Source organism: Miniopterus natalensis, chromosome 16 (genome assembly GCF_054644295.1).
Source record: "Miniopterus natalensis isolate mMinNat1 chromosome 16, mMinNat1.hap1, whole genome shotgun sequence".
In the NCBI taxonomy this organism is placed as follows: domain Eukaryota; kingdom Metazoa; phylum Chordata; class Mammalia; order Chiroptera; family Miniopteridae; genus Miniopterus; species Miniopterus natalensis.
This window is the reverse complement of record NC_142096.1, coordinates 25,818,834-25,838,388: the sequence shown is the minus strand read 5'-3', so window position 1 is coordinate 25,838,388 and position 19,555 is coordinate 25,818,834. Positions and strand designations below refer to the sequence as shown.

At 40.7% G+C, this 19,555-nt stretch overlaps 1 protein-coding gene across 6 annotated transcripts in view; it reads right to left on the bottom strand.

Annotated features, from left to right (window-relative positions):
* Positions 1-19,555, bottom strand: part of SULF1 (sulfatase 1) — a 136,758-nt gene that overhangs the window by 40,633 nt on the left and 76,570 nt on the right. For all 6 annotated transcript variants that reach the window (XM_087825427.1, XM_087825430.1, XM_087825426.1 and 3 more), the window contains 2 exons: positions 8,463-8,702; positions 208-359 (listed from right to left, as the gene is read on the bottom strand). In XM_087825427.1, the coding sequence (XP_087681553.1) occupies positions 208-359; positions 8,463-8,702 (392 nt within the window). The remainder of the gene's footprint in view (positions 1-207; positions 360-8,462; positions 8,703-19,555) is intronic.

Below are 19,555 nucleotides of genomic sequence, written 5' to 3'. Positions count from 1 at the left end.
AATGAGGGGGAAAAAAAATCACTATGTAAAGTCAGTGTTCCTTGAGAGTCTTTTCTTGCCTGGAGTTTAAAATTACCTTAAAATTTCTCATTCTAACATTGTGAGAACATAGCGAGCCAATCTTGCGGATAGGTTAATTTGCTGAAAATAGCTGTTCCCCATTATGCACAAAGTAAATTGATGCCGTGTAAAAGTGCCTGAAATTACCTTTGCATAATCAAATCCATGCTTTTCTTTGATGCCATTGCGACAAACAGTGTAATTATAGAAACGAGAATTCTTGATTAATCCAAGCCATTCTCGCCACCCAGGAGGGATGTAGCTGCCATTATATTCATTGAGGTATTTTCCAAAAAAGGCTGCAATGGGAAAAAAGGGATTATTTTCTCATGTGAAATGATTAATCATAAATAGATATATAAATGCATAAATATGAAATAATGTCTTAAAAAAGAGAAGGTAGAGAAAAGTTAAACTAGGTAATGGCGGAGGCCAAGATAACATTAGTGTCATACTCCAATCTTTGGCAAAGTAACATACACCCATTTTTCCTTTTGAGTAAATAAAAATAGGCCCCAAGTACATGGATTATAATTTAATAAAACACCATAATGATCATGGTATTCTGGGTGCAGCTCTTCTTGTGGTTTTACTGGCACACCAGCGGAATGTACCCTTCTGTTAAGTTGATGCAACAATCAGAGAAGTAGCCAGTGTGAGGCTGGGAATGCTACCCCTGGGCACACATAAGAGAAGTGAAAGCTCAGTCTTTGTAATAAATTACGTTTTTTAACTTACTGTTGGAGATTTGTGAATCATAGAAACACTACTGAGAAGCTTGTCTTTCTTTTTGCATATCTAGAGAGCACAAATTTTTTAAACCAAGGGACTGCAGTGCACTTTGTTTTCATGGGACATGGTCAGAGTTTTCATGTGTCATGTATTTTTTGTCACCTGTGTGCATGTCTATCTCTTCAAAATAAAAAGTGCAGGAGGGCAGGTAGTTCCCGATGACTGGCTTGGGAAGATGAAAATGGGCCCTAGAATCCAGGTGCTTCCCTGCTATTGCTCTCAAAACACCTGTTTCAAAGCACCGTAAACCTATCCACTGGATGTCATTTCCGTGTCATTCAGGGACAGCTATTCACCTTGCTTTCATCTTTGATCGACAACTACTGTCTACTGTCTGCGTCTCCCTCTCTATGTGTCAAGGCCAGAGCACATGCCATTTCACTTGTAGTCTTTGCCCCAATCCCATAGCAATTTGTGTCCGTGGCTCTAATGACATCTTCCCTTTCTTCCTAGTGGTAGAGTCATGTTCATATGTGAGCTTATCCCTTCTTAGAGTGAAAGGTTTTTGAGGGCAAGCATTGCCTTGGCCTCATCTCTGAACCCTCACCCCATCCTTGCACATAGTATAGGGGGTCCATAAATTTTGTTTCCTGAACTGGGGTTCATGGACCTCCATGTATTCTGGGGGTTCTACAGGCTCCAGACTTGATAAATTTTGTTTTCACTTGGATTATAATTTTAATGCTGATTTAGTCTAAATATTTTCATACAATAGAGCTTCAGAGTTGCTGAAGTTGATATTTCTCAGATTGATTTTTTTTGTAGAGTTGACTCCAGTCTGAGGAACAAGGCGATGTTTATTTATTTGTTGAGTGAATGTTTACCTGTTGAATCTGTGAATGAGTGAATGAATCGAGCTGTCCCTTATCAGACGCCCAGTGCCTGAGGACTCTGCCAGGGCCCCGGAGCAGATGGGCGGGGGGAGGGCAGAGTGTCAGAGGTTCTCACGTCAGATATGACTCAGGATTTCCCTCTGAGCTGACTCTGTGCAGCAGGAATTCTAATGACGGGTTCCTCTCTTCAGAGACTAACCACCTTTTCACACAGAACCACAAGATGAGTTTCCTTTTCCGACAAAAGCAACATGATTTGGAATCACAGGCAGCTGACCAACACCACACCCCAACAACGTCACTCCAGAGGGGGACCGTTTTCCAGAAACTTCCACTTAATAACCTCAAGCCCAGCTCTTGCCTCTGGCCTGCGCCTCCTCCTTGGGGGTTTATTCAATTTTCCTCTCCTTTTGTTTTCAAAGAAGTAAAAGAGCTAGTGGTTTGGGATATAAACCCTAGAGCCAGCCTGCTTGGGTTCCAATCCTGGCTTGCTGCTTGCTTAGCTCTGTGTCCATGGGCAAGTTACTTTACTCTCTACCTCCGGGTCCCTTTCCTAAAACCATGAAGATGGTAATAGTGGCAGGATTGTTGTCAGAATGAAATGAGTTAATACAAACGTTAGGCGCTTACCACAGTGCCTGGCACATAAGTGCTGCCACTGCTGCTGTTACTATCCTGACCCTTTCGGCTCTGTGTTCTGATTGTAAATAATTCACAATTCTGCGGTGCAAGGAACTCTCTCTTCCTAGAGTCCTGCGCTTGTGTGTTTGAAAACATTTCCCGAGAGGTTACAATATTTTTCTTTCCCCATCTGATTTATTTTGTGGCAACACATTCTCTCCCATTTGGCTTCCATTTCCCTGCTTGATTAGTTTTAAAAGTTTTCCTGCTCCTCTTAGTTTTAGTTTCTGTGTTTTCCTCTCGGGGCGGCCACGCCAAGCCCTTCCCTCACCGTCCCCCTCGCCAGGCCACTTCAAGCTGTTTCCTACCCACTGCCAGGCTCCCCCCCCTTCCCCCCCTCCTGTAGCCTCTTTCTGCAAGTCTCTTCGCCGCTGGCCATTCACATCAGAACTCCCTCCAGGTTTTCGGTGTCCTTGTGTTAATGGAGTGTAAAGAATGCACTCAGTTTTCCAGATGTGCCCTCACCCCTCACACCGGTTCCAGGAGAGACCAGGACCTCATGCGTCACCAAGCGACACCCCAGTGTTGGCAGCTTCGAGGGACTCTGGCCTTTCTTGTTGCGTCCTGCCATTGAGGCTCATTTGTAATCACCCCTGGCGCGCTCTGCAGTCGATTATCTGGCCTTCTAATGATTTCCCTCCAGATGCATTAAACCTCTCCCTCCCTCCCTCCCTCCCGAAGGTGAATTGCACTTTCCTGCCCGCATTGCCATTGTATGACGTGTAGTTTGAAGTTGTTTTCTCCTTTGGCACTGGCCGTGCAACTTCACTTAGTGCTATGCTCTCTGGATGTGTCACTAACACGCCACCCGCCCGCCCTTCGGTATCATTTTCATCCTGGGACGCCACTGAACATGTCCCTTCACAGCTGTTTAAGAAGGTGGTGGTGGGTTAAGTGCCAGGAGAAAGATCTCAAAGAGCTAACTGTAATTATTTTTGACGTTAGGCCATGCTACTCTGTCCAGGACTACCTATGCCATAACACATAGAGAAGTTTCCCTGAGCGATTTGAAGCAAAGGCACTTATTTTAAGTCTGGAATAGCAACTGTGCAAAAGATTTCTGATGCGGTGGAGGAGTTAAATCTTACTCAACATAACAAACGATACGCTAACCTGAGCTTTTACTCTCCGTAATTGATAGATTTGGTTCACAGGATTTCACTGGTCGTAGCCAGTAACACTATACATAATTTTAAACCCAGTAAAAATTATAATTTCTTCTATGTCAATTTGTATACATGAGTCTGGTTTCCCCAGTCAGACTGTAAGTCTAATGAAGACGGGGATCTTATTTTGTACCTCTTCCTATCCCACTGTCTAGTGCAGTTTTAAGTATGCTGTGGCTCAATAAATAGCATACTGTGGTATGCTATGTCTTATGTTTATGTACTTATAAAAAAAATCTAGCCCGGCCCTGCGTGGCTCAGCGGTTGAGCATTGACCTAGGACCCAGGAGATCACGGTTCGATTCCTGGTCAGGGCACATGCCCGGGTTGCAGGCTCGAACCCCAGTCGGAGGTGTGCGGGGGGCAGCTGCTCAATGACGACTCTCTCATCATTGATGTTTCTCTCTCTCTCTCTCCCTCTCCCTCCCTCTCTCTGAAATCAATAAAGATATATTTTTAAAAAATCTATAATATCATAACTCATAAAAATAAAGATAATAGTTTGTCTTACTTTAAGTGAACTTTAAAAATCTCATATTAGAGAATATACTTTCTATGAGTAACATAAATAAATATTAAAATATAAAAAGGCATGAAAGTGGAAAATGGACTAATTTGTCTAAATCTTCTGTTACAAAAGAAGTCTCTACAAAAAGTTCTATTACAGATCTCTATTAAATATTGCCCCTTCCACTCCAGTGACATGTTGAATTAGCAAGACTAAAATTTAATTCATGTGTGATTCCATGTATCATGGGTTCTGATTATAATTTGATCACTACAATTTTTAAATGAATCAATGTAATAATTACCGTGGTTATAATAAAATTACAGTATAATTTTGGACAGGAAAGAAAGCTTGGGAATCATTCTATTCCAATCTCTGCATTTTATCTGTTAGAAAACTGGCCTCTCTACAAGTTCTCAAAACACATGAAAGGCAGAGCTAGGACATGACTCCAGGTGTCCTCAGTTTTTGTTCAGGGTTTTTGCTAACACTCGATGCTACCCCCTGAAACGTGGATTATCACCTTTACCTAAAACTAGGCCAGGTTTCACAGGCATGTCTATACCCTTACAAGAAGTTAAACTAAAAAAATGTTGAGCATAGAGTCAGGCAGGATATCCATTTTTATGATAGATAATCCAATGTCATTCCCAGTTCACTTGACAGAACATAAAATGCAATAGACATGTTACTGTATTTTCCCCTTCTCAAACATTTAAGCTGTTGTGGACTCATATTTTCCATGAGTAAGTGTAGAAAAATTTAGGCTATAGCCAGTCCAAAAATATGCCTCAGTTTTGAAAAAGAAAAATCATGTCATACAACAGTAAATATAATATTGGATCAATTTGATTCATTTAAATCCATGTATTCTGGATTCCTCCCAAAATAAGCCTCTTAGTAATTTGTCTTCTCTGAGCTGTTCTTCGTAAATCTAATTGCTGCTTTATGCTTTTCTCTCGATGGATATTTATGTATAATACATATTCCAGTTTCCTTCATTATTTTTCTTAGGTTCTCAGCTAGATGTTCCAAATAATGTATTCATTATTAAGAAAACAATAAAATCTCTATACATTGGCTCTTTTCTGACTAGCCTAGTGGCTCATAAGTAATTATGCTGGTTTAATACCTACTCACCAATTCTTTTAATTTCCTAAGGTGCCTGTAGTCTTGATATGCTTATTTGTCTATTTTCAAACATGTCACTGTCCCTGGTTAGATCAATAACTATTGTCACAAAGACATCTGTATTTCCTAATTGTCTCAGACACTTCAATATGCTCCCATTAAAGATAAATTCAAACTCTACAGATCTCTATCACTGCCATTTTAGCCTTCCATTAATAATTTTCCTGATTTACTAATGGGCACAGCAAAATTTATTTTCCACACTAAGTATTTGGATAAGTCCTTGTTACCCTTTAAAAAATTCTTTTTATTTTGTAGGATGACTCATTATAAATTCCACTATTACCTAAGCGTCTAGACCCCTGGGGAGAAGGTTGGCTTTGGAGTCTGTCTTAGTTTCCAAGAACAAATTTCCTTTCCTTAGAGAAGACAACTGCCTGAAGCAGGCCTTCTGGGCTGAACAAAAGGTCAGACACTTGTCATGGGCAAAGCCTTATGATGTGCATTTTCATCCTGGACCTAACCCATGAGTTAGGGGAACACACTGGAAAGAGCCCTGAAGACCAAGGTCCTGACGCCTGGTCTTCCCATTAGAACATCAGATGTGTCACTTCAGCAAGTGACCTTAATCTTGCAGGTCTAAGTTTGCTCATCTGAAAATAAGGGAATTGAACTATGTTATCTCTGAGTTTTATTCAAGCTCTTGCAATTCATTGTAGGGTGGATACAGCACAGTGTAATAGAAACAAGTACCAGAATACACTATGCTTCTTAGAAGCAACTGAGATGTTTTTTATCTTGGTGACCCAGTGTGCTCTGTAATGGATGGTGTTTCCATTTTTGCTTTTGCCACCAGGAAGCTTATTTTCAAATATGCAGCCTTTCTCTACAACTCCACGGCATGCAGGTTGTATACCAACCTTTGCCTTGACATTGACTATTTCTCTTCGTTTCCATTTGCCAGGGTCCTTATTGTGCTATATCCTATTATGTTTTATGTGTCTTTGTACGGCACTTTGGAGTGAAACATGATAGAAACACAGGCAAAAAAAATACAAAAATGGGGAGAGGAAATACTTTGGAACAAGGTGTGATGGATTCATTCTATCCCTGACTGTGTTCTTAGACAACTCTCTTGAGTAACTGTTTCTTCCCTGTTAACATGGGCAAATCCTTTCTTTCAGGGTTTCTGTAAGAACTAGGTGAAAAAACTTAGCTAAAATGGCTGGTGTAGGGTAGCTAATTTCTCCCTTCTCCCCCTTTCTTTCCACCCACCCAGCTTTATTGAGATATAATTGACAATGAGAAATTGTATATGTTTAAGGTATACAACCTGATGGCCCAATATATATAACCATTGTGAAATATTCACCACCTCCAAGCCAATGAACATATCAATCACCTCACACCTTTACAATTTTCTATTTTTCCCTCTGTGGTGAGAAGACCAAAGATCTACCCTCTTTACAAATCTCAAGTACAAAATACAATTTTGTCAGCTACAGTCACATTGCTGCATACCACGCTTCCAGAACTTACCTTCTTTTCCCTCTTTCTTGGTTTAGCCCTGAAACAAATGAACAAACCCTAGCTGACGGCTCTAAGTCCTGGCAGGGTGCTCTGAGCCACCCAGCATCTTACCTTATCACGGACTTAGTCCACAGCTCTCTGGATATGGTAAGAGTCCCAACCCTTCAAGCTGCATGTCCATTGCTAGGGATTAAATTATAGGGAGCCTGGGAGCTGAAAGGCCCTGATCTCATACAACATTTTCCAGGAACAAAACAAAATTGGGTGGTTAAAATCAGGAACCAGGCATTAGGGGACCAATGCTGATTTTGTTACTGAGCTGGTCACACAATTTTTGAAATCCCGACCTCAGTCATAAAGCAGAGCCAAGTACATTTGCTGGCTATAAACCCTACAGGGATACTTGATGGATTTGCAAATTGCTTTAGAGCTCTCAGATGAAAGGTGCTATAAATTTAAATCACTTATGTGAGAACCAGTCTGGATGAGGCGCTCTGAGTAACCTAGTTTCTTTCCTAAGCATCAGCAAACACCCTTGGGATACATGGGAGGAGCTTCCTCTGTGAGCGGCTATCTTGAGATGTTTGTGAACGACAATGCTGCCGTATTCCCAATGAATATTTTCATCCATAAATAACAAGGATTAAGTGCCTGTGGGGTGCTCTGCAAAGAAGCAAATAGCCACGTGTTTCCTGAGATCAGTGGAAAGGTTAATTTCATTTTTTGAAGAGATTTAACAGAATACGTTTATCTGAAATCCTTTATTTTTAAATCTTCAGAATAGAGAAACTGTAAAATCATTTCCAACAAGCCTTAATGGTAACATCATTAATTCTTATGAATAAGTCTAGGTGGTACTGAAAAATCTATTTTTCACTGGGGCCCCTCTAGAAACATTCTTGTTTCTTTTCATGAAGAAATGCTGAAGGCATCTAAATGCTGGGAGAGTAAAGCTTTGGTGAAGGGTGTGGGGGGCAACCTTACTAGAAGGACCATTGCTTTTTTCTTAGAAAGACTGGCATGATGTTGATGACCTTTCTTGAGAGAGGTCCCCAATTTTCAAAAGACCAACTAACCCAAACCTTCCTCTTGCCCTATGTAGGTTAAACAAGGACAGGAGGTAGAGCAATTGCCTTCCTTCCTTGGAAGATGGAGGTGAACATTTGAGACCTAAAAATGGCCAAAACTTAAGCTAAAGAAACTCCAACTCTTACTACATTATGAATGAATAAATAAATGCACCAATAAGGTACACATCATTTGTTTATTCATTCAGTGATTTATTAATTCAATAAATGATCGTGATCACCTACTGTGTCCCAGACCCTGGAGGTGGGGGTTGAGCAGTTGATGATTTCTTACTGAAACAATCAACAGAAATTTACCAACGTCTAAGACAAGCCTGAGGCTGTGCCATGATGCTGAGATTTGGGAGGTTGAGGTAAGCAGGCAAATGGGCTGAAAACTCATCTGTTGTAGGTTGTCTTGGAAAATTCCAGTTGCTGGGTGCTTTGATGGGTAAAACACTTTCCGAACATGTCCACTGAGAATCTTCCTGACTTCCTCCTAAGGGATCTCTTATTGGTACGCCCTTTGGAGTGAAAAAGTGAGGGATGGGGCCAATACTGATACAGAAAAGAACAGCCTAAATTCTTCCACTTAGGAGCTTATTGGAACTTCATCTATTTCATTACACGCTGCGTTTTCCTGTGTCTAAGACATTTTAGCAAAGGGTCATGGGCCAGAAAGGTCACCCTTTACCTGTTCTGTAGCCAGTGTTGTTAAGATACACAGCAAAGGTCCGAGGTTCGTGCATCGCCTGCCAGGAGGGTGAAGAGCAGTTCTCGTTGTTGGTGTAGACGTTGTGGTTGTGCACATACTTCCCCGTGAGCATGGAGGACCGGGAGGGACAGCACATGGGCGTGGTCACAAAGGCGTTGGTGAAGGTGGCCCCCCCATGTTCCATAATCTTTCTCGTTTTGTTCATGACCTGCAGGGACCCTGGAAGGCACAAGCCCAGCGTTGTTTAGCAGAGTGCACCACACGAACAGCCATTTACGTCTTGTCACTCAGTGACTCTGTTTCCCTGATTTATTCATTTCCTTCTCTTGGCTTGAAGAAGTCTATAAATTGGCCAGCTCTCATTTCCAGAACAAAATTAAAACATTTGGAATCTTACCATCTCAAGTATTTTGCACAATCATAAACACATTTCAGCTTCTCCCTTCCTTAATCACAATGGAAAAAAAGCAGGCTAATCCGATAATTAAAGCTAGAATTCTAGATACAGAGCAGATTCAAAGGCCAGTGCCCTTTGAAAGGTACAGAGACCGATAGCTTGTTACACAGAGCATCGGCCTCCCAGCCCACCACACATGTACAGTGCTGGAGATGTTGCAGCAATGACTAGATATAGTATTTTAATCATATGAAATAAAACAGGAAAATATTTTTTCTACTAAGTTAAAGTCCCTCTAAAATGCCTGCATTTAATTTTTAAAAAATCAGTGTTACTTGGTATCCTCTAGCAAACTCCCCAAATGCCAGTCTTCCCATGAGGATAGCACTACCAGTTTATATTTTCACCTGTTTACATGTAATTTTAAAAGACAGGTTGTTTGCTTGTGAGAGAGCTATGCTTCTAGTGCACTCAAAAGTATTTGTGTGGTAGAAAAATATTCCATTTTAACAGTAAAAGAAGAAATGGTAACATGAGATTGCTGAAGAAGAAAAAAAAGTCCTATTTCGATTATTCTATCCAGCCAAACACTGCAGCTGAAACCCATCCAAATACTGCAGAGAAAAGCACAGGCCAGAATTCAATGGTCTTTTCAGGACTTGTCAAGAAATGCACTACAGAGCACCAAGCCAAGTCCAGTGCATTTGAATCCTGGAGCCTCACATTTCCAACAGGTCCCACTTCTTCCAAAGAAAGGGAGAAAGTCTATGTAGTTTTCCAGCAAGGAAGGAAATCGTAATGCAAACCAGGCGAGCATTCACAGCAGAAGAGAAGTGTGCCACCGTCCAAAAAGCCACAGTGTTCCTAATTTTTTCACATACCAGCTTTTACCATTCACATGAAACACCAGGAGGAGGGTTTCTAATTGGGTCTCATTAGTGCTCCTTAAAATATGCTTCACTTAGGAGGATCCCAACCGCTTTTTCCCTTCTGGGTGTCTTCAGGGGATCCCGCAACCTTTTTGTAAACAGTGAATGACATGTCAGGAGCACCCATTTAATGCTGAACATGTTATCAGTCTTGTACTTTGGCCTGGTCCCCAAGTGAAGCATTAACAAAGGAAGTGGAAAATTCTTTGCTGCCTCTGGTCTTCAGTAGTAAACTACCTAGAAGAAAAACTACTTATAAAAATCCTTGGGGCTATTTGCAAAGCAATGCACACATAAGAGTGCAGATACAGCAGAAGCAGTGCCTGGAGTGAATGTGAAACAAGGGTCCTGAAACAAGAGTTGAGGGCAAACGAAGGGGGGAGGAAGATGTGCGATGGGTGAAGTGGATTATTGGGAGACTGGGGTGGATGCTAAGAAGCGGAGCGATGACTACACCACATCGGTTTCCTGGAATCAAAAAGAATATGAGGAATTCTCTTGAAATGTGGGAGGCAGAGTGAGCAAAGGGCTGGAGGCTGGGTAGAGATATTTGGAAGGGATAGAATGGACAAAATAAAGGCGGAGTAGGGTCTTTGCCAAAGGCATGAACAACATGGTCAGAAAAAAGTCTTTGGAGGGTGTTGCTGTGGCAATAGGGGTACGTGCAGAGGAAGGAATAGGCTGGTCTGTCAAGCGTACAGCCAATAGGTCACTGAAGCCACCAGGCCATGAGATGATAAGAACCTGAACTGGAACGTGTCGCTAGAATAGAGCAACTCTATAAAGCAGATCCAAGAGACTTTGTAATGCATCAGAAGGCTGAGTTCACTAATACCTCAAAGTTTTCAGCATGAAAAAAAGAGACTGAAAAAATAATTATTTCACTGTTGGCCAAAAAATAACTAAAAGGAAACATGCCCCATAGATAAAAGAAGTTCATTTTAGGAATGCTGCATTTTGTACTTGTGTTGGTTGATCCGACAGGGGGAAGCATGCTGGAGGTGAACAGATGACTAGGGATATGGGTGTGGGAGAGAGACAGGTACATGCTGAAGTCTGTCACTTAGTCTTCTCTCTTCTTTAGATATCACAGTGTTTACTTACTGTAATATCCTGAATTTTGGAAAAACTCAGTAAATATTGTTGATGAATTTTTATTGCCTGATACTGATAATCTCTTCATTCCAAATAATGAACTCCCAGAATTTCTTTTATGCTGGACTCAAATTTTCAAAAAAAATTCAGCTGGAAGATATCTTTGAAGGTCATGAATCACAAAGCTACAATCTCCAGTTTATAGACTCATTTGGACTGCAAATATGGGATGGCAGGTAGAAATCTGATCTAAGGTCAAATAATATGAAAACAGGCTAAAACTTAGCCCAATGCAAATCTCTGGAATTGCTCCAGCCAGGACTTGCTTTATTGTAAGTATCCTTAGCAATCCCTGCCAATGCTCTGCTTCCAACTAGTCCCAATGTCAAAGGGATCTATGAAGACATTAGGATCCCGCTGTCACCTTGATCACTGCAGCTCCATCACTGGGGTTCCTGAAAATGGACACCTGGCTTGAAACTTCTCAGTAAAGAGAAGATTCTGAGATAATCCTTCCCCAACTTTAAACATCACCTAGAGAATATGTTAAATCACAGGATTTTAAGCCCACCCTAAGATACTGACTTAGTAAGAGCAGGGAAGGGCCCAAGAACTTGCATTTCTAACAAGATTGGTGTCTGTGGACCACACTTGAGAAGTATTCTAGGCTGGACACAGACTCAGGGAAGCCTACAGCTGGAAGAGACTTCCGTGGCTGCCTTGTTTTAAGTAACTGAAGTAGCTTGGACCATGTCCAAGGCTGTAAGATGCTGTAGACAGAAAGAGAAAACACTGATTTTATACTTATTCTCAGGTTCTCCTCTAAGTGTTCCTCATACATCAACTAATTTAATCCTGACAATAACCCTTTGTAGAGGTGCTATTATTAATTATTCCCATATTATGGATATTAAAACTGTGGTGTAGAAGCTTAAGTAACATGCATAAGGCCACACAGAGCCCAGATGCAAATACAGGCAGCCTGCTCCAGAGATCATCTCTTCAGCTCATGAGGCTGAGCACTGGCTGTGACATTGATATTTTCAAGACAGAGAAACAGAAATGATGTCTGCTTGCAGTCAAGATATGCCTCCTTTTCTGTAGTCTCATATGTTGCTTCATCTGACCTCTTAGGGGAGATACTAACAGACACTAATGCTTGCCTCCTGTCTTCCTAAGGGCTGAAGGAATCTGAGTAGCTTAGGCCCCACGTGAAGGGTGAGTGGGTTGAAGATGGGTCTGTCTTCAGTAGCTGACAGCCACGCTGGTGTCAAACACAGCCTCTGGTTTCAGTGGATTCCCTGGCTAGATGCAGAGGATGAGTGCAGGAATCATATCTCTTCCCTCTGCTGAGCTAGCACGCACTAGTGTGGTAAGAACAAAGCACCTTCTTTTTTATGGCTGTGCAGTGATTACTGGTGGTCAATAACACTGTCTTGCATAGCATCTACTGCCATGTGATGGCACCGCTGATTTTTCATTGGGAAACTACCAAAAACTATTCTGTAATAAACTCATAATTATGCATTTACACCTGTTGACAGGAATACATGGGACAATGTCCTGTCCTACTGTTGGAAGGGCAACAATGTCCTTTGTTTTAAGTTGAAGTTCCTCATCTCTTTGGGTTGGGTTTCAGGCCTTCGGTGCCTAAAATGCAAATTGTGCCAGTTCACAGTTATCAGAACAATTATTTCATAGGAATGATATGAAGCTTAAAATGGGAGACTCATGAGAATATTCCCACAACAGGGTTTAGGAGAATAAGAATGGGAAGAGAAAGAGCCTTGGACTTGAACTTCTGGGACAACACCTGATTTTGCCGCAGACTGGCTTGAGCACATCACTTACCCTCTTATCATTTGTGTTTTCACCTGTAAAATGGAGCTAACAAGAGTTCCCTCGCCTAGTTCACAGGGTTGCTGAGGAACAATGGCACAGGGCCACAGTTTCACTTTGTACTCACCTCAACCCCATGCTTAGTTTTCTCCTGCTTTTCCCATCTCCCTCTCTGTAATCCACATCTCAATTCCAAAGGCTGGAAAAAGAGTGGAGAGGTCACCACAGGCTGAATGTGTCCCTGAAAATTCATATGTTGAAACCTAAGGCCCCAAGTGAAGGTATCAGGAGGTAAGACCTTTGGGAGGTGATTAGGTCATGAGGGTAGAGCCTCTATGAAGGGAATTAGTGCCCTTATAAAAAAAAACTGCAGAGAACTCCCTTGTTCCTCTGCCAAGTAAAGACACAGTGAAAAGACAGACATTTATGGACAGGAAATGGGTCATCATCAGACACCAGGCACCTTGATCTTGCAATTCTCAGCCCCTAGACTGTGAGAAATAAACACATATTGTTTATAAGCCACTAAGCCACCCAGTCTCTAAAAGGTATTTTGTTATAGCAGCCCGAATGGACTAAGACAGAGGTCAACTACTTTTTCTAGTCTTTAAGACTTTAAATGTTAATGCTGGCTTACAGTTAAAAATATCAATTCTCTCCCCAACCACACAAACTGCCCTCTCCCTTTAAGCAAGAAGCCTGACTTCTTTATGGTTTATAGTTGTCCTGTGAGGTGGGAGCCTAACAGGGGTGCAATGAAGGGACTGAAATTAGGTCCAGTAGCTGGCATAGGGGCACTGCTGACTGAGCGGGCTTGAGGACAGGGAAGGTTCAAACCACAGCTGAGTCTCAGGATTGCTAAGAAAAGCTGTCCCAGGGCCAGGGTTCCAGGTTGGGACTGGGGACATCTGCTGTTGCTCCTGCAGGGGTGGGGAGGCTGTGACAGCATTGGCTGTGGACCAGGATGCTGCTAAGACAGCGGTGACTGGGAGGGGAGAAGTGGCAGTCTTCCGGGAATCCTGTAGTATCAACCAGGTTTGCAAATTTGGTGGAGCTGCAAACCGAGGCTCTAAGAGGAGTCCTTTGGATGGACTAAGTGATAGGTTATTGGGGCTGGAAGGAACCACGACCAAGATTTTAAATCATTCTACACACTCCAACTTATTTATTCCCATCTGCATGAAAAGATTGAAAAGAAAATGTCCCACTAAAGTGAATGACTTTACCAGAATCACATAAAGAGCTTGAATTACTTTATTTACATGTTAAACTTTACAGCAAAGTTTTACCTTTCCTGATTCAACAATCTTAGCCCAGGAAAACTATTTATCATGCCCAGGAAAACTCACAAAATTCGAAATTCAATGACAACTATTGTCATCACCATCCCTTAAGGAAATCCCAGGTATGTGGGATTCATACACACCTGCTTTTCTAAAGAGACACATCCCCATGAGGATTGTAACAATCATGGCTTGATGAGTGACAAGCAAATACAACTTTTATTAGTTGTACACGGTTGTTTCTAGATGTCATTGTTTAGTGATAAAGAAAGGTTAGTGCTTTCATTATATAAATGGTCAGTACTGAGTACATCACTGATATTTCTTCATGCAGTATGGAACCTTAAACACTGATATTTCTCATATTAAAAATGGTTTTATTGGTCTATAGAATAGTTTGATTCTGAAAGCTTAAGAAAAATAACATGATACAACAGTACACCTTCTTCTACCCCAACTATGGAATTGGAAGGAAAAAAACAGGTGCTTCAGCTAAAACCAGAGGAGGAAAATCAAATTGGGGAAAGAAGGGACCAAGAAGCAGATAAGAAATCTGTCTGGAATGTTTCCAGTTACTAGGACTCATTGTCACCCCCCCCCCAGCCCCAAAGAGCAAAAGGCCATTAAAAGTAGAAGTTAGTTTCTTAAGGAGTTGGAAATTAAAGGTCTACAGAGCTGGACAGAGAAGGTAGGACAGAGAAAGAACCCCTGCAGATAGAAGAAAATCATGAGGAATTGTCTTTTCACATTCAATAGAGAGATGGGTGGACAGAACTCTTCCCTGGCTTGGAAAACCACAGTATGGGCAGAATGATAAATGCCAACTACTTCTTGGTCTAAGTGTTGGGAGTCATGGAGAGTTGGGACCATGATGACCAGGGCAAGACATGATCCACTTAAGGGGGCATCTAATGGATGGCTGCCTCATAGGAATGCAAACCCTCATTCTTCTGAATTTAAGAAAAGTAGAAATCTAGATTTTTAAAAAAATATGCAATCACCTGATTTTTAAAATGTTTCCTTGATCTTAAAAAGTATGCTGGTCAAGTAAAAAACAGCTATGGGCTAGCTCTGCACTATAGATCCCATTTGTGACCTCTGCTGTAAAGAAACAAGGTATTTCCATGTATTTATGGTTTCTCAATTCCACTATGATCAAAGAGAAGCATTGGTGGGGTCAGCATTATTACTAAGATGTTAGCATAGCCCAATTTCATAAGAATATAAGGAATGCCACAGTGAGTCAGATCAATGGTCCAATCAGTTCAATATTTTATTTCTCAGAGTGGCACCAAGGAAGCATTGGGAAAGATTTAGACTCTAATCTCTTTGATTCTAGTCCTTGAAAGTTTGGGTAGTCCCATAGCATTTATGATTTTCTTGTTTTTGATTCATAAAATATCTCAAATACAGGGATATAATAGTATAAACAACAGGTCTCCCAGCTTTATCAAAACTTAACATCATAATCGCTTCAGATATATTTTTAAATTTTAAAATAAAAGGTGGATACTGTCAATGTTCTTGGTTACCACTCCTTTCCCAGAGGTACCATCATCCCAAACTTCCTGTTGATCCTGTCCATGAATGTTTTCCTAGCTTAGAAAGTGTTAATCTTCCATCTGTTAGCTTAGTCTAAAAACCTAAACTATTTATAGGTGTAGGCACAACCTGAGCAACTTCTTAAGTTGTAGAAAAAAATAAATCCAGAAATAACAGGACCACTGACCTCATTTAATCTCTTCACATAATTAAGTTTTCTCCTGGAATAATGATCTTTGTTCCACCTACCCAACTTGGGTGGGAGGGCAATTAAATGCAATAATGAGAACAAATGTTCTTTGGAAAAGATAAAGCCTTGCCCACATGCAAGGTTCTAGCACTTTTATTAATGAATTCCTTATATGTCTTACTCCCTTGACCAGGTAGTAGTTTATTTTATTTGTTCTCAGACAGAATTGAAGGAGTGGCCCCCATTCTCCCTGTATGAGAGCATTCCTTCCCAGCTTGATTTCATAAACTTTGATTAAAACCCTTCTCAGCCTTTGTCTTTCCAGACAAAGAAGTAGAGTTATTTTATTTCCCTCCCCAAAAGAAAAGTATTCTATTACAATTTTCCAAATTGCTTTTTTAAGCCTTTTCTAAGTCCATTATATATTTCTGGAGGCACAGTAGCTACAATTGTCTGGAGTACTACAGGTGCAAAAAGTTTTGTTTTGGTGAAGATTTATTCAAGCACTTGAACATAATTATATGTAAGTAAACAAAACAAAACCAAATCCAGCCATATCAAAACCACAATGAGACACCACCTCATACCCATTAGGCTGGCTACTATAAAAAAACAGAAAATAACAAATATTAGCAAGGATGTGGAGAAATAGATACCCTTGTGCACCATGGATGGGAAAGTAAAATGGTGAAGTTATTATGGAAAACACTATGGCAGTTTCTCAAATAAAATTATCAAATTATCAACTCCACTTCTGGGTATACACTCCATAGCATTGAAAACAGGGTCTCAAAGAGATATGTACATACCTGTGTTCATAGTAGTATTGTTCTCAATAGTCAAAAAGTGGAAGCAACTCAAATTTCTATTAACAGATGAATGGACAAACAAAATGTGATCTATATACACACTTGAATTATATGCATTCTTCAAAAGGAAGTAAATTCTGATATATACCACAATATGGATAAATCTTGAGGAAGGACATTATGCTAAATGAAATAAACCAGTCACAAAAAGGCAAATACTGTATGATTCACTGATATAAAGTACTCAGAACAGTCAAATTCATGGAGGCAGAAAGAATGGTGGTTGCTAGGAGCTAGGAGTATGGGGAGTTATTGTTTAATGGGTATAGAATTTTAATTTTATGAAAAGAGTTCTGGAGATTGGTTATACGACAATGTGAATGTACTTAACACTACTGAACTATACATTTAAAACAATGGTTAAGATAGTAAAAAAAAAACAACCGTCACCAAAACAACTACAGTCTAGAGCAGTAAGGTTCTTAAAAAATTATGAGAACACTTCAAAAGGCTAAGCAAAATCTCCATCAAATCTACCAAGAACATAGACTTTCTGCTGTGAAAGGTTTTCTCTAAATGTTTTATCCACAGTTCACTGTGGTTCATCACCAACTTATTTTGCCAACAAGGTTAAAAGACCCATCATATGCTTTTGTTATCTCTCTCAGAACTTGGCACATTACTAAGCATTTACAGGTTGTTTTTAGGAAGGGCTCTTATGTTGGTTGATGGACTGATTGATGGAAAGGATCATGGTTACGTGTGTAGCTGTGGAGATCCAGACCTAATACATGTCCTAGTTTCACCATTTACTAGCTGACCACAGCCTTCATGACTCCTCTAGGCTTCATTACTGAGTTATTGTGAATATTAAATGGGTGATTGCTTAGTACAGTATCCGGCCAGAAAAATGAAGGAAAGAGGTTAAGGTAAATATATAAGAAAAAACTGGGTTGGTTGAACCTGGTCTATGACTGTTTACTTTTATATCCTGGTCTATGACTGTTTACTTTTATATCCATGTACCTCCAGTAGAGGCCAGTACTTAGTAATTTTTTAGTAAATAATTATTGAATGAGTTAATTAACTATAGGATAAGGGTGAAAATCTGAATTCTGTTCAAAATTTATTGAGCAATTCCTTAATTTATTTTAAAGACAAGGGACTATACACTTAATAGGTCATGATAGATACCTGTATATATCATTTCTGGAAATTATCTTAGCTTTTTCAGACCTGTGTGGGTCTATTTCAAGTTTATTTAGCACCTACTGTATTTCTAGCACAGTCACAGCATCAGGACTGCAACATAAACAAAACACACCCCTGCCCTCTAGTTGCTCTCAGTCAAGTGGAAGAGACAAGCACAGAAGCACACGGGGGATTAAGGCCACACTGGAGGCATGTCCAAGGTGGGGCAAAGGAAAGCTCCATCGATCCTGGTGGAGCAGAAGATGGTTTCGGTGAAGGGAGACTCCCGGAGGGCAAGGCATTTGAACTGGGTCATGAAGAACAGATAGGGCTTCTCTAGGTGGAGAAAAGGGAAAAGGGCAGTAAGGACAAGATGTGCAAAGGCATGAAACACAGGTGAGGGAGATGAAACCACCTGATACCTTCAGGGAAGTGTCAGTTGTTTCCATGAAACACAGAACCAAGTGGGGGGAAGGAAAGTAGCCTCACAGACACAGGCAGGAGCCAGGTGGTCCAGAGCTCATTTGCTTGCAGAGAAGAGAGAAAAAGCTGGGAAGGAAGGTCTATAGATCTTGGCTTTAGCAAAAAGGATGGACATGAGAGATGTTAAGCAAGGCAAATTCAAACGTGTTCACATCATTTTACTTGCTCTGTAAGTGATTAAAACCTGAAACCACCAGCCACATACTAAAGTCATATCTGCAAGATGTTTCACGATGGCCTATTGCCTGAAAATCTATACTCCCGTTTCAAAAGTGAAGTGAGAAAGAGCAGACTCTGTGGCTCAACCTCAACAATCATTACCCCTGCTGGCTGCTGCATTTGCTTCCGCTGAACCCAAGGAGGTACTTTGATAGAATTCCATGGTTTGGTTTCAAATTGGAAATCGAAGTTCTCTTCCATGTAGATCAAGTTCCAGCATGGAGAGTTTTAGCCTCAAGAACCCTAAGCCAGAGGAATTTTGTAAAGAAGGCGGCGCTCTGCCAGTGCCACGTCTAAAAGATACTAGTGACGTCGACTTGAGTGTGACGGACAGATAAGCTTAGCTGAATGATGCTTGAGGAATTTGGAAATAAGGGGTAACCTGGAAGAACTTAACTCTAGGCTTACAGACAAGACCACGGGGCTGGGCCAATTTGGAAGGTAAGATGAGAAACCCAATCAGATGATCAGAAGCTAAGCTGGAAACACCAGATTTTGGCAGGTTCTCTAAGTGCTCAAGAGTTAAACCAGATGAGCTAAGTCTTCAGAAAAGCATCACATATAAGGTGGCAGCAGTGAATTACTACTGGAAGATATGTAGAATACTGTAAATTTCAATTACCTAACAATTATTACAAGCTGTAAATAAATCATTCACTTAATACTAATAAACCATTGAAAGTTCCTCTAATATATATCTTTGCTCATATATATTGCATAGAATTCCAGTATAACCTCATACTCTTTGAAACAACTTTGCCCAAATGTTTTTTTAACATTTTTGACCAAGAGTTTCCAAGAACTACCATCAAATCCTTGACTTCTATAATATTTAATCTGGGCTTCCTCCCTTCCTCCATCCTGTTCTCTGAGACCCCTCTCCAGGCTGTTTCAAAAGTTTAAGACCAGAAAAGTAATGTTGAAACACAAACCAAATGCCTTCTTCTACTCAATACAAGTTCATTTTATAAATCAGGTCGTTGGTTAAGATGGTATAATTCAGTGCCAAAACCCCAAATGTTCGCTGACGGTTACTGATCATGAGACAGGTCATCAAATCACTTGAAGACTAACAATCAGAAAATCAGGGGTCTT